The sequence below is a fragment of the Aaosphaeria arxii genome (genome assembly GCF_010015735.1).
Source record: "Aaosphaeria arxii CBS 175.79 unplaced genomic scaffold BU24scaffold_10, whole genome shotgun sequence".
Taxonomy (NCBI): domain Eukaryota; kingdom Fungi; phylum Ascomycota; class Dothideomycetes; order Pleosporales; genus Aaosphaeria; species Aaosphaeria arxii.
In genome coordinates this window covers 339,660-353,357 of record NW_022983483.1, presented here as the reverse complement: position 1 = coordinate 353,357, position 13,698 = coordinate 339,660, and the positions used below count along the sequence as shown (strand labels likewise).

At 51.4% G+C, this 13,698-nt stretch overlaps 4 protein-coding genes across 4 annotated transcripts; all 4 read right to left on the bottom strand.

Moving 5' to 3' along the window:
- Window positions 1–741: 741 nt before the first annotated feature.
- On the bottom strand, window positions 742–2,101 carry BU24DRAFT_427035 (SET domain-containing protein). Its single transcript, XM_033529125.1, has one exon. It carries the CDS (start codon window positions 1,874–1,876, stop codon window positions 881–883), a length of 996 nt encoding a protein of 331 aa, XP_033379174.1. The 5' UTR covers window positions 1,877–2,101; the 3' UTR covers window positions 742–880.
- A 287-nt stretch (window positions 2,102–2,388) lies between these two features.
- BU24DRAFT_427034 (uncharacterized protein) lies at window positions 2,389–3,618 on the bottom strand. Its single transcript, XM_033529124.1, has one exon. It carries the CDS (start codon window positions 3,501–3,503, stop codon window positions 2,652–2,654), a length of 852 nt encoding a protein of 283 aa, XP_033379173.1. The 5' UTR covers window positions 3,504–3,618; the 3' UTR covers window positions 2,389–2,651.
- Window positions 3,619–5,153: 1,535 nt separating this feature from the next.
- BU24DRAFT_355370 (uncharacterized protein) lies at window positions 5,154–5,614 on the bottom strand (the record flags this gene model as incomplete). The annotated part of the gene is made up of 2 exons (XM_033523850.1): window positions 5,154–5,232; window positions 5,364–5,614. Coding segments are annotated over 2 exons (330 nt in total), but the record flags the coding sequence as incomplete, so codon positions are not given.
- A 2,218-nt stretch (window positions 5,615–7,832) lies between these two features.
- Window positions 7,833–13,692, bottom strand: BU24DRAFT_466600 (uncharacterized protein; the record flags this gene model as incomplete). Its single annotated transcript, XM_033532379.1, has 3 exons — window positions 7,833–7,892; window positions 7,948–10,989; window positions 11,041–13,692. The coding sequence occupies 3 exons, from the start codon at window positions 13,690–13,692 to the stop codon at window positions 7,833–7,835; spliced, it is 5,754 nt and encodes a 1,917-aa protein (XP_033379171.1).
- Window positions 13,693–13,698: the final 6 nt, after the last annotated feature.

Here is a 13,698-nt window from a genome sequence, read left to right as displayed (position 1 = left end):
TGATGCAAAAGGCCAAAGCCAATTGAGACGCATTTTGGATGGTTATGGATGACCATCACAGAAAAACAATGAACGGTAAATCTCAATAAGTTAGCTAATGATAACACTGATGAGACTAAGCAGATGATTCAAGGAGACCGCTCGCCTCATCTTGTAATTCCTGGATATCGCGAGGAAGCAGTTGAGGCGTACTATGTATGGCATTGCTCTTAGAAGCCAAAAACAAAAGCAAGCCTATAAGGTCGCTCGTGATCTTATACTAGATCGAGTTTTAGTTTTAGAACTCGTCAATATAGACAGCGGTGCTTAAATCTATATAGACCACGGAGTTTAGAAGGTGTAGCGCGACGATTTATTAAAGATATAAAGGTGTTCTTGATTAGTATGATGCATCTTAGCCAACTATATTTTTATCTACATAAGTCCATGGCATAATCAACTGCGAAATTGTGTGCCTAAGCAAGTTCTCGAGCTCTACATGCTTGATAAGCCATGAACATTAGCGATCCAATAGCTACCCTCCCAGAGTGAGCAAGGTCATTGGCTTTGGGTCGCCAAGCTTTATTGGTCTTCTCAATGATAACATTGTATTGAAATAACCGCGCTTCAGGGAAGAGCAGTGGGATAGAATCAATATCGAAGTACGGATGTCCGAAGCGCTTGGATCCCATCCCAGAATTCTTGCATTCTATGGGCTCGACGAACGAGGCCTCCAACTGGAATCTGCAAAATTGGGACTGTGAGAGACCTGCTTCTCGATTCCTCGTTCTCTCACGACTCGTGACCGAATCAGGATATGCCGGTAAGCCGCGGAAGCAGTTGCGTATGTACACACAAAGAAAATTGTTCATTGCGATACTACGAAGACCTACTAGTTTTCCTAAGTACTTTCTACCTTCCTCTTCCAGAGCCAGTCCTCGAATTCCTCCGTTCCTAGCCCCTGTGGAACTTCGTCTAGCGTTGTCTTCCACTTCATCGACATACCAAAGTAAAGATGCCTCGTAGGGTCTTGCACCAGCTCGCTGTATTGTGGTACCTCAGGGCTGTCGTCACCGCCAGTGATACGATATAGAGACAAACATCTCTCTGCAAAAATGCGGGCCCTCGCCAAGTCGCCATTGGCAATAGCAATCTCGAAAGCGTCAGGATATGCCCGAGTCAAGCCGATTATGTCTAGCGTTGGTTCGTTCCAGAGCTGGACTTGTTCATCGACATAATTAAGCATGCGCTGGGCAGATGAAACTAGCCCTTGTACGCCACCCTGTTCGATGATGCAGTCTAATTCATGAACACGGTTCAACTTTGAGTCGCTTTCTCTGCTCTGGACGGGTGCCAAAGAACACAGTGCACACGAGCACGTAAACTTGAATTGGTTGCGAAGTTCTTCCTGTCGCCACCGACGGCCCCTGCGACTGCTAAGGTAAGAGATCGTAATTTCCTCTCCTTTGGGGATATCTTTTACAGCATGTATCGTGAGCTGGTTGAGGTTGTCGTTCCAATAGTTCTGAGCATTGTTGTCACAAGCATGATTGATTCGGCATGCTATGAGGAAAACACCTCCAAGTTGTAAACTCGGTCCGATGGGTAGAGCATTCGTTCGAAATATACCACGGTACTTCGCTGCCGAACTGATATAAGGATAGATATTGTGTAGAGAAAGGAACGCCTGTTGCTGGCTTTCGCTCAAAGAGCTGACTTGTTGATAGACTTGAATTTGTAGCTGTTCCAGATTTGCGACACCAAGACCCGAAGTGAGAAAGGGCGTCTCGGAGACGATTCGCGCACCTACAGGAATGTCCTTGAGGGCGATAAGGCCTTTGCCCTTCCCGGGTACATCCTCAACAGAGTACATGGGTAGGCTTGAGGTAGTTCCCATTGTATCGGGTAATTTGTCTTCGATGGATGTTCCTTTTAACTACAGGCTCAGACAGTATAAATAACTATCAAAGGCAAAGCGTAAAGGACTTGCTTGGTGTCTTGGTAGCTATGGACAATTTGGTGATGAGCACATTTTTAGCGAAAAGATTGACTGTGCTCGAAGCCTACTCAGCTGCACGGGTTGATATACGCTTTTTTTTATGCAGCTGTTATTTTGAGGGCGTTGTGCTGCGAGGATATGCAGGCTCTCGTGGCAGGCAGTAATTGGTTAAGTACCTGTACGAATGTTGAGGCCAATTGCTATGATACATTATACTGCTCACAATGGGTGAAACGTTATCGTCTATCCTGCAAGACGGGTCATACGAGAACTGTTGCATAACACCACAGGGCCTGAATGACAATGTCTGATTGGATGTACAGAAGGCCGTGTACCGCCAGCAAATCACCCGATTGTTTGTCACATTGCAAAAGAGGGAGCCAATGTTTATAATATCCCCCAAAAAGTATGTTTATTTCAAGTTTATGAACGAGTGTCGAAGAAGGTAAATCTAGTTACAACAAATAATGCATCATCCCCTTCAAAAACATTAAGCTGCCAAAAAGAAGAAAAACAAATAAGTCCCAAATGCCCGCAATGCAATCCGCTATGCAAAAAAAATTGACAAACCAAACCAATTCCTTGCTACTCGTCAAAGTAGGACGTTGCCCACCAGGGCCTCCAAAGCATGCTCTGGAGAGAAATGAAGAAGAGGAGGAAGAGAAGACTTCACTTAAGCAGCCTTCTTGAAAGCGGGATCGCAGATGATCTCACTGACCTGGCTCTTCTTGGGCTCGAGGAAAGTCCAGGCGCCCTTGCCGCCATCAGCGAAGGTGGTATCGACGTTGGCGCCGCGCTTGACCTTGATGGGGCGGCGGTTGTTGTCGAGGATCTGGCACCTGAGATCCTGCTTTGCGCCGGCACCGACAGAGAGCGTGACGGAGGTGAAGGGGCCCTTGGAAGCAGTGGGACGCTTGCTGGCACGCCCCTTGACGTTATCGAAGGTTGTCGTTGCGCCGAGCTCGGCGGCGGTGTTCTGCAGGAGGACGCGGACCTTTGTGTCCTTGGCTCGGGCTACTAGGGTAGGGACTTCCTCCTCGTCGTCGATGTCGGCTTCCTCGAGATACTGCTCGACTTCCTCTTCGACCTCGACCTCGGATTCAGCCCTGGGGACTGCGGCGGCGCGGGCGGAACCCTGCTTGAAGGCTGGGTCGCAGATGATGGAGGAGACCTTGGCGGTCTTCTTGAGCGTCCAGGGGCCCTTTCCGCCGTCGGCGAAGGTGATGTCGACGTTGGCGCCGCGGACGACAGTGATGGGCTTGTTCTGCTGGTCGCGGATCTGGCAGCGGAGATTGGGGTTCTTGACCTTTGGTCCGAGGCGGAGCTCGACGGTCTGGAAGGGACCAGAGGAAGATGGGGTCTTGACATCTCGCTTGCCGTCGACGAAGGTGTTTTGGACACCTAGTTCGATGGCCTGGTTGGAGAGAGCGACGCGGACTTCATTGCTGGCTCCGCGGGACTGCAGAGGAGCGGCGAGGGAGCCGGTGGCGGACAGAGCAGCGAGGAAGAGAGTGGAGAATTGCATATTGAAAAGATTGTGGATTGGGGTTTTCCGATTTCTTTATTAGAAAATAAAAGGATAGGAAATAAAGGAAAATAGGAAAGAAGAAAGAGGAAAGAAATGTAGTAGACTGTTTGGATGGTGAACTGTTGTGATGATGATGGAAGTGGTATCTGGGAAGTGTTGATGGATTTATATATCTATGCCCCTGTTGTACACCGACTGCTGAGGCCTTAGATTGTATCTTGATCCCTAAGCAGAAGTTCTGAAATAACTTCACGATCCTAAAATTAACCCCCGTGCCTCTGTCTCTATCTTCGGTAATCCAATACGACGATGCCCAGGAAAGCATCCGACTTGCCATTCACCCGTCCCGCAAACAAGCAAGCCAGCCACCCCTCGTGATTCGAAATCTCACACCAGCACAGCAAAACATCCCGAGCGTATCGTACCTCGCTGCCCATTTCGCCTAGTGCTTACAATCGCGCGCATGTTTGCTGGCGTATGTACCTGCTTAGGCCAGCATATGCGCATCAGCAACAGACGAAGAAACAAAAACATGCCGTGTTCTCCGCTCACCCTTACAAAAAATTACAACGCAGACGCCTCCCAAAAATAACCCCACGAAACATCCGACCAATGAGCGTGGCCCACCACCAAATAACCTTAAATTAAGCTCGCGCCCTACACACGTTCCGATCTGCCGATCTAAATTCGGGCCAAAACTTAGGAGAATGAGGCTAGAACCTCTCGACCTTCAACACCACGCGAGCGGCGAGGACAGGACCTTTCGTCCTCGTGGCGCAGCCCTACGGCGCGCACGTTGTGGAGACCTTCACACGGAATCAACGTCTTCCGGCATGGCATTCATCGTGACTGCCTATTGTTTTGCCAAATCCAGATGGCTGTGCTATTCCATTACATTCCATCCATCTACCACGTGAATGCGTCCTCTATCCCATCACCCATCATCCGTCCGTCGCACACAGACAAGAGCAACATCTCAAACATAGCTTCCGCAATCTAGCCTGCTTACGTCCCACAAGACGACGAAGACGACGATGACCAAGCAGACGCTCTTCTCACCGTTCTCACCACCCAATTTACACTTCCCATCAAAGTTCACCCTCGTATATAGCACTCACCCACAGACCCCTCGCATGCATCTATTTACCCCCTCTCAGCTAACTTGCCCTGCTTACATGCATGTGCGCATATTCCTCATCCATCATGCTCCCCTTTCCCTCCACCGTAACACAAACACAACACCTCAAAAAAAGACCGTCATACAAATCAAATCAAGATTGAAATCAATCAAATAAACATACGCCCCGTGCTCCGCCCCGCCCCGCAGAGCGCGTACCGGACCGCAATGAAACAGACGCCGTGAAACGGCACAGAGGAGGACGAACGGTGCCGCGCGGTGCCGTCGGACTCAGGCGGTCTTGAAGCGTCTACACAGCGGGCGGGTAGACAGGTATATGGCGTGGGTACCTGATCAAGAACGAACCTGTGATTAAAGCGACGGATTGGAATGCAGTGATGCAAGATGGCTTTAGATACGACACGTGATATACGCATATCTACCCACCGTTACCGATATGCAAAGTGAAACGACATGCTCTATTTGTCAAGCACACGAACCAGCTACTTCGTCTGACTGGCATCGGCACGTTAGTCCGTGCCCCAGCGTGTATCCATAGATCGCGGTCGAGCCTGCTGACGACCTACGTCTCCAAGATCCCTGAACGTGCTAGATAGATGAAAAGTTGATGGAATCAGCTCAGACGTAAGAATAACTTAGGAGAGGAGAACATCAGACACAATCGTGGGAGGTCGATGTGTCATTGTGATGAGCTTGTAGATGAATCAGACGCGACCTACAACGGCACCTGTTTAGAAACCTGCCAGACTTCAAGCCCTAGCTCACTGAGTTCGACGTCCGGTATTGTCTTGCAGTGCACGTCGAGCACAAAGAACAGATGGGAGGGCGACGACGGTTCAAACAATATATGTACGTAAACATCCTTGGCTAAGATTTCGAGGTCGAGGCCTTGGGATGCGAAGAAGGATTCCATCATCTCCCTCTGCATCTTGTAGTGTCGCTCGGGGCATTTGAGGACGATGCGTCTGGGAATGGCCTGGGGTCATTGTTTGGTTGTTAGGGGGTCTGTTTACTTGCGGGATGTGGGAACGATGGATTTAAGGGTTGGGTTTGTTTGAGAGATGATAGGACACCACTGAGCTGACCAAGTCTAAGAGCTCGGAAAGCTGAGCCGACCACACCAAACACTCCTCATCGTAGGAGAGCAAGTTGACCTGACCAACGCTAGAAGCTCGCCTACTTGACCTGACCAACCTCAACTCCGTGCATATAGTACTTGTACCTGAACTGACCAACGCTAGTACTCACCCGACCACACCAATCTCTAGTATCACAGTTAACCTGACCACACTAGAAGCTCGCCTATCAATTATGGATTGAGGTTTGGTCAGGCCAACTTTAGTCTTGGCCAGGTCAACTACATTCGAGGAATACCTGGTGTGGTCGGATCAGCTCTTAGCAACAGTCAGGTCAAGTATATAGAATGTGTACGCACCCCTTTCCCATTACAACCTACTAACAAATCATCACCAAGTCAGAATCGCCCGCGCTGCTAGTGACATACGATGTAAGTGACTGCACCAGAACCTCGATCAGCATCTTCACAGCATGAGTTTGCGAGACTTTTGATGCCTGTGAATTGAGGTTCGATTGGGTATAAGATAGGGTTGGTCGTGTATGAATTAGTCTTGGTCACCTCAACTCCATCTAGATATCTAGTGTAGTCAGCCCAGCTCCTAGCATTGGTCATGTCAAGTACAAAACCATATGTACGCACCCTATCCCCGTCCCCATCCCCATCCCATCACACCCCCACAAAGCATCACGCCGTCAACATTGCCTGCCCGATCAGAATGTTCACAGCATGACTTTGAGAGCCTTTTAATGCACATAAGTTCAGGTGCTGTTAGGAATGAGATAGGGTTGGTCGGGTGTGAAGTAGTAGTGATGGTCAGGTCAACTTTCTGACCTCCTAGCGCTGGTTACCTTACCTACATTTCTACATATCGGATATCTGGTGTGGTCGGCTCACCCTCCCCACCTCTTAACGTTAACCACATCAACTGCGTTCCCAGACGTTTGGTGTGGTCAGTTCATTCAACTTTTTGACCTCCTAGCCTTGGTCGGCTCACCTACATTTCTACATATCGGGTTCTGGTGTGGTCGGCTCAGCTCCTAGCGTTAGGCAGTTGAACTTACCTTCCTATGATGGGAGATTTGGTGTGGTCACCTCACCTCCATTTTCACATATCGGAGTTTGGTGTGGTCAGGTCAACTTTTGACCTCCTAGCGTTGGTCACCTCACCTACAATTCTACATATCAGATTCTAGCGTAGTCAGCTCACCTTTCTCATCTCCCCCCTTCTCCCATACTTCCATCCCACACCCCCTCCCCCCCTCCATAAATAATATCACGAAACCACACTGACAAACACCAACACCTCACTTCTCCCCTCTTCCGCACATGTGATAATCGGTAAAATTGGTAATTGGTATCTTGATTTCATTGTCACGTCCTTTCTCATCTCCTACCCTCGCCGTGATATCACATCTGGCGGAGCATCTCCCGATCGCCCTAGGGCCTCTCTACATCATATCATCCCCTCCTTACGCGCTATATTCACGCTCGTGAATATCACGTCTCGAACTATGTATATGTAACTCCCAAAAAAAAGAGAGTCCTCTGTGAAACACAACCTCCCTCGCACCCGCGCGTGCGTGCCCTCCCCAACGCAAAAAGAAAAAACCTCCCCCGATCTATCAAGAAGGGAAAAATGTGTGTGCAATATAGCTAGGTAGGTAGCTAGTTTACAAGCTCCGTGATCTCCAAGAAAAAAGATGAGAAATCCGTGAGTGATGATGGATGAAGAGGTTAAAAAAGACAAACAAAAAAGCACCTTGGTATCGCATGAAGAAAGGGGATAGAAATCGCTGGAAAGCAGGGGGGGGAATGGAACCCCGAGTTAAATGCAAAGCGCCAACGCTGAAGACAGTGAGCAAGATTGGATGGAAAAGTGTTCCGATGAAGAAAGAGGTCGGTCGTGTAATGGGATGATTGTTTACGGCCCATGTTATTGTTGTTGTTATTGTTATTGTTGTTGTGCATGGAGATCAATGTTTTGATTGAATATGGTCCAAGAGGAGAAAACATTGGTCGTCGGCGGGAAAAAAGTCGCGTCCGGCTATTTTTAACCGGACGGCCTACCAGTTCTCGGGACTGGAAATGTGGTATATAAACAGTCGCCCGTCTAATATCGGAGCTTTCCAAGAAGTGAAAAGGAGTAAGCGCATTCGCGCTCTGACTTCATCTACATCGTAACGTCAGCTTCGGGCCATTCTCGATCGGTACGACGCCCAACTTACCTGGATCATGAAGACTCTTGCACGAGAACCACCCACCCCACCTGTCTTCGCCGCGTGCCCGACCTCGCCATTGGCACCTACAACATCCTCCCACACGCTGACGGCGATGCCCAAGCGGGCAATCCTCTCGAAGCACGTTTCGTTCAGTGTCACGTCCAGCATCGTCTCGCCCTTCGACTTGCCCACGACAACGATTCTCTTCTCTTGGGTCGGATCGCGGGTTCCAGGACTACCTTTGCCTTGTCGCGTTATCGATTGAATTGTCATGGGATCTGGAAGCATGATGGTGAGACGGGCTGCGCCCATATCACGCCATTTCGAAGAGAATCTGTCGCGCTCATAAAGACGACACTTTGTATTGGTGATGCCGGCTGGAGCGCCCGGTGCACGAATGGAGGCATCTCCGTTGGGGGTACTTGTTCCGGAGCCGGACCCATTTGACCCTGAGTCAAAGCTACCGATGCTTCGAGATGCCATAGATTGTCTATTGCTGAAGCGGCTATTTCTTCCAAAGCTGAATCTTCCGAGGGCGCTCTTTAGGGCTGTGTTCATCGTGCCCACGGATGATTCAGTTGCGGCAGAGATGGAAGCAGCACGGGTAGTTGTCTTTCTATAAGAGCTTCTGCGTCCAAGACTGCCACCAAACCACCCGCTAGATGATTCTGCCTGAGCGCGAGCAGCATTCTGACGATCCATCGCCTCGGCCCAGCTTGATTGGCCGTACGGTCCACGCGCTTGTTGCAGCGCGAGGTAAGTAGGGTTGTTAATGCGTGACTGATTGATCATAGCGTATAGTTGCGCGCATTCAGTTGGGTTGCGGCTCCTAAGCATAATGTTGTTGCCGCTCTTGATGCGCGATTCAGCGGTAGGTGGGGAGCGAATTGTGATATCAATGCCAGTGGATCTACGCATAGGGACTAGAGGAGTTAGTTCAACGGCAACGAGAGGGGCTTTGCCTTCCGGTTGTATTATTTCGTCGCCGTCTGCCATGAAAGGCTTGGAATGCATGGAGCTAATTTCAAAGACCTCAACCTTTCCTGGAGTTACAACAATGCTGCACTCCTCATGATGTAAACTGTCCCATTTACCGGCATCTGACCATGAAAAGATTGAAGCAATGGCCTTCGTAGCTTGGCCGGAGCCTGGAGGTACTGCTCGGTATGGGGTGTTTGAAGCAGACTGAGACGGGGTGATGGTGCCATTGGGCATAGTGTAAATAGTCGAAGGAGGTGAAACCTTTGGCTCGGTCTTTGGCTCGGTCTTTGGTTGGGGCCGAGGCCTGAGTGGCATTGGCACATCATCGTCAAGCTCGCCCTCCGATGAGTCCGACGTAAGAGAATGATCATCTGAAATTTCCTCGCTCTCGCTCGATGACTCGGTGCAGGTAGACGGCTCATATTCATGCTTCAGGGGCGAGGAAGATCGACGCTTAGTCTTGTATCCTGGTAGGGATGGTGTCAATACTGGAGTGTTGGAGCCCTTGAGTGTGACTGGCGATGATTGACTTGGCGATCGATGAGGTGGTACAGGCGGTGGTTCATCGCCATCCTCAGTAATCTCAGAATCTTCGTGAAGTGGCTCAGCAGCTTGCTTGAGTTTAGGCGGTGCGGATGCGGGCGGCTCTGGCACCTTGACGGGGTCCTCGTCATGCGATGCTTTGACTGGGGTGGTAGGCTGGCTTGTTTTCCTCAGTCTTGGAATGGACGGAAGGTCCATTGATGGGACGGAAGAGACTCGTCGATGGGTTTGAGGACGAACTGGCTCTGGCTCTTCAGTAAAAGATCGGTCACTCTCGGAATCTTCTGATTTATCGGATCCATCGGAATATTCAACTTCTGATGTTGGCAACCACACACTATAACCCTTGCTTGACTGAGACACCGTGGATGCCGATGAGTGAGCGGGTGGAGCAGACCGGCGCTTAGTCTTTCTTCTTACAGGAGTTGCATCCTCGATAGGGTCATCAACAGTAATCTGTCTTGACGGTCGTGGCGATGGGGCTGGCGAGGGGGAAAGGTTCTTAGACATGCGCTTCGCTTTCGTGCGTTTGAGACCAGTCGGGGAGCTGGTTCCAGCCTGCCTCAATGCCTCATTTAGACCTCGCGGCGTTCGCTCAGTGTCATCATCGTGATCGTGAGTTCTAGATCTTGTAGGCGTGCGTGCGATTTCCAGACTGAGGGGAGTTTCGAGGGGTGAGGCAGCTGAGCCTGTGCGAACTCTCCTTCGCACAACCAATTCACCACTTGGTGGCGTAACTGGTGATGTACTAGATGACTTGGGTCGTCGATCTGGGGTATCATGACTCCATTGCTTGGATGTGGAATTGGCTTGTTCTCCCATCGGGATCTCGATCTCATGCGGACTAGGGGTGCGGCTCTTCTGGGGAGGTGTTGATCCTGTCGCAGCTGAGACAAGGGAGGAGGATGCGTGGCTGCTGCTTGGGCGTGCGGGTTTATGTATGAAGCTCTCCTCGCGCTTTAGGTCAGATATTGGTGGTGGAATAGGTTGCAAGCCGAGCATTTGGACCCACTCAAATCCAGCCTGCTCATCGTCAATTGTCAAAGAAGATATCTCACTCCACTCGGTACCGTCAGCATGATATCCGCGAATCATGATGATGATCTCGCCCTGGAGGTCGCCGTTCCTGGAAGAGATGCGGTTGAGTTGGATTGGAGGGAAGAGAAGCCATCGGCCAGTTGAATCGACTTCACAGACGAGAACATCTCCGCCGTTACCTGTGCCTGGCATATTGTCACGGAGTAACAACTCAACGCGACAATTGATCTCTTGCCCGCTAGAATGCAGCAGGTGCAAGTCGAAGTAATCTCTTGCTCGAACATTACGAGAAGCATCTATGCGAACACCTGCGAGGGGTGCCAAACTACGTGGGTCCCGTGCGCGTGTCGGGTCAATGTTGGCGGCTGCCTCGTCTTCCAATCGGGCACGCTCATCGTTGGAACGCTTTCGAGCCGCAGTGACCAGGTCCTGGAACGTAACAGACATCTTCTCGGCCTGCTCGCTCGGCTTGACATGATTGATTCCCTGCAGTGAATGTCAGTGTTGATCTCATCGAATATTTGTGACGCGTCATACCCTTAAGGTCTTGGCCAGATACTTCAGCCGCACCAACGGTCGCTTCAGCATATATGCAACATCCACTCGGTCACCATCAGCGTTGATGACATAGCCTTCAGAATCACGGGGAAGGCCTTCATCCCAAGGGGCAGCATCTTCGGGTCCTTGGACAACCTTGGCAGGTTTGAATGGATCCTCGTCCGCTGGCGCAAGATTGACTACGACATCTTCAAAACCTAATCGCCAAACCTTGATATAGTCGTCGTAGATACGCTGCGCGCTCTGCGCCCAGGGCAAGAAAGCTTCTGGAGTGTCTTTAGGGACGCGCCTGTGTAGGCTTTTCAGACGTTCTAGAGAGACACCCATGTCCACAATGGGTTGTGTGACTTTGGTAGGATCGGTCTTCGATGATCGACTGAATAGACCGGCTGCAACTGCAGAGTCTGATTTAGATAGTACACAACTGAGGAGAACGGGAATTACTCCATCGACGAGCGTGCGAAGCTCTCGCATGTACTTTCTCTCGTCGGAAGCAAGCTCGTTCATGATATCATCTATCGTGGCAGTAGCGAGGCGGCTCCTGTTCGTGCGAATGCTGCGTGTGGACACGATGCTCTTCGTGCCTGCCTTGGGAAGTGACAGCACGGACATCAAATCAGCGTGGCTCGCCATTCTACTGCGTTTCGTGCTCCTACGACTGATCGTTGTGATTGTATCCGTATTGAATTGGTCCGTAACCTCCGAGGCAGTCACATCGTCATAATAATCTATACTTTCAGAGGCAGTCTCGGTGACCTCTGATCCTATAACTTCAGAAGGCGCAGCCGCTGGCGTTTTGGCTGCAAAGGTCTCTACGGAAACGATCGTTGAAAGGCGCTTGCCAGATGGTGGCCACATGCGACGCATAGCAACAGTATCAGGGCGAGGCCTCATTGAAATCTTTTCAAGCTCCATATTTGTGGGGTCAACAGATGACGAGGGGGCAGACGATATTGTGTCATCCGCTGAAATGGTGGATGCTTGAATGGGTGTAGAAGCGGCTCGCTCTTTCGACAGTGAATGCTGGCTCTTGCGACGGGCGCCACGACGACGCAGAGTGGGGCTGGACGATATATCGGTGTCCCTCTTAGGTAGAGACACGTCGCTGGCCTCCGTAGAGATCACAGTCGACGGTGCTTCCTCCGGCTCTCGAGCTTCTGGTGATTCGACTTGATTCTTCGGGCTCCTGGTCCGTCTATTTCTCCTGCGACTGTTCTTGCGCTGTATTGTCACTTCTGGGGGTGGATCTTTCACATCTGTCGAAGCGCTGACCTCGGATTTCTCAGGTTTACGTGATAATTCCAGCGTAGATACTGACTCCTTGGTTGAAACCGACTCTTTCGAATGCCTCCGCGTTCGCGAATCCGCGTCCACGAATGGATCTGGAGTGGTATTCAGCCATGCTTCCAGGCGGCTCCCAAACATTTTAGGAGTTGTCTCGGCGGCTTCTGGCTCTGCAGACCGTGAAGGCTTGTCATCCTCGAGGCTGATCTCCTGGGATTTCCGGCGGGATCGCCTCCTCTCTGTGGGTTTCCTCTCTACGGGTATCCTCTCTGCAGGTGCTCTCTCGGCGGAGAGCGCTCTGGGCAGGTTTTCTGGTGAAGATTGTGGACGTTCCCTCCTGGGCCGTCTCCTCCGTCGTTCCCGGATATCCGTCTCTCGTACTGAATCAGAGTTGGCTTCATCGAACTCCACCGTGATCTGGTTGAGCGGGTCATTCCTGGAACTCGTGATCGGTATGGCCTCCGACTTTCTCCTGGGTGCCAATTTGATAGGTGTGGCATCGTCTGCGGAAAGCGAGCTCCTCGGAGACATGCCAGTCCGAGCTCTCCGCCGCCGTATCCTCACCAACTCAGCTTCCACCTTCGACGCCGACATTGGCGGAGATACTATTGCCGCTTCCGCCTGCTCGACCAGTCTCGCAGCTTTGCCGCCTCCAGATCCACTGCTCACCGGCCGCTTTTCATCCCCAGAACTGGATGCTCCCGAGTATCTCCTCTGCCTCGCATTGCGAACCCTCTGCCCCGTGCCCTTGGGTGTGAATATGATCATTGGCTTCTGGTCTGGCTTGAACGGGACCGAGGGCTTTGCGACGGTAGGCTTCGAATCCGACTTGTCCGTAGACTTGCGAACGGACGGCCGCACCCACGCCGTAGGCACAGGCTTGGGCGACGGACGGTTCGAGCCATCTTTAGGCGGTGACTTCTGCGTCCGCCAGTGTGAATCGCTGATCACCCTCTTCTTGGGCGCAGTCGCGACCTGCACCTCCTCGTCCAATTTATTATGCGTCGGCTGCTGCTTCTTCGCGCTCTTGGGCCGCTGCTGCTGCTCGGGAAGCAGCGCCTCTGTCGACTTGCTCGGCGTGTGTACGGGCTTGGGGCTCACAATCTTCACGTCGATTGCTTTCGTTTTCGGCGTGGTGGGAAGGGCCGGAGAAGCTGGCGAGCTTACTTCCTCGACTGGTGCTGTTGCCGGAGGAGGAGGAGGAGGAGCTGGAACTGCATCATCGACAGGTGCGCCGGCGTCGCTGGTGGACGGAGCGTCGAGCTCGGCCTGCCATTTCCTGATCTTGGCTTGTACGTTGGCAGGCTTGTTTATGCCAATGGCCTTGCCAAAGTCCGTCGGCTTCATGGGAAT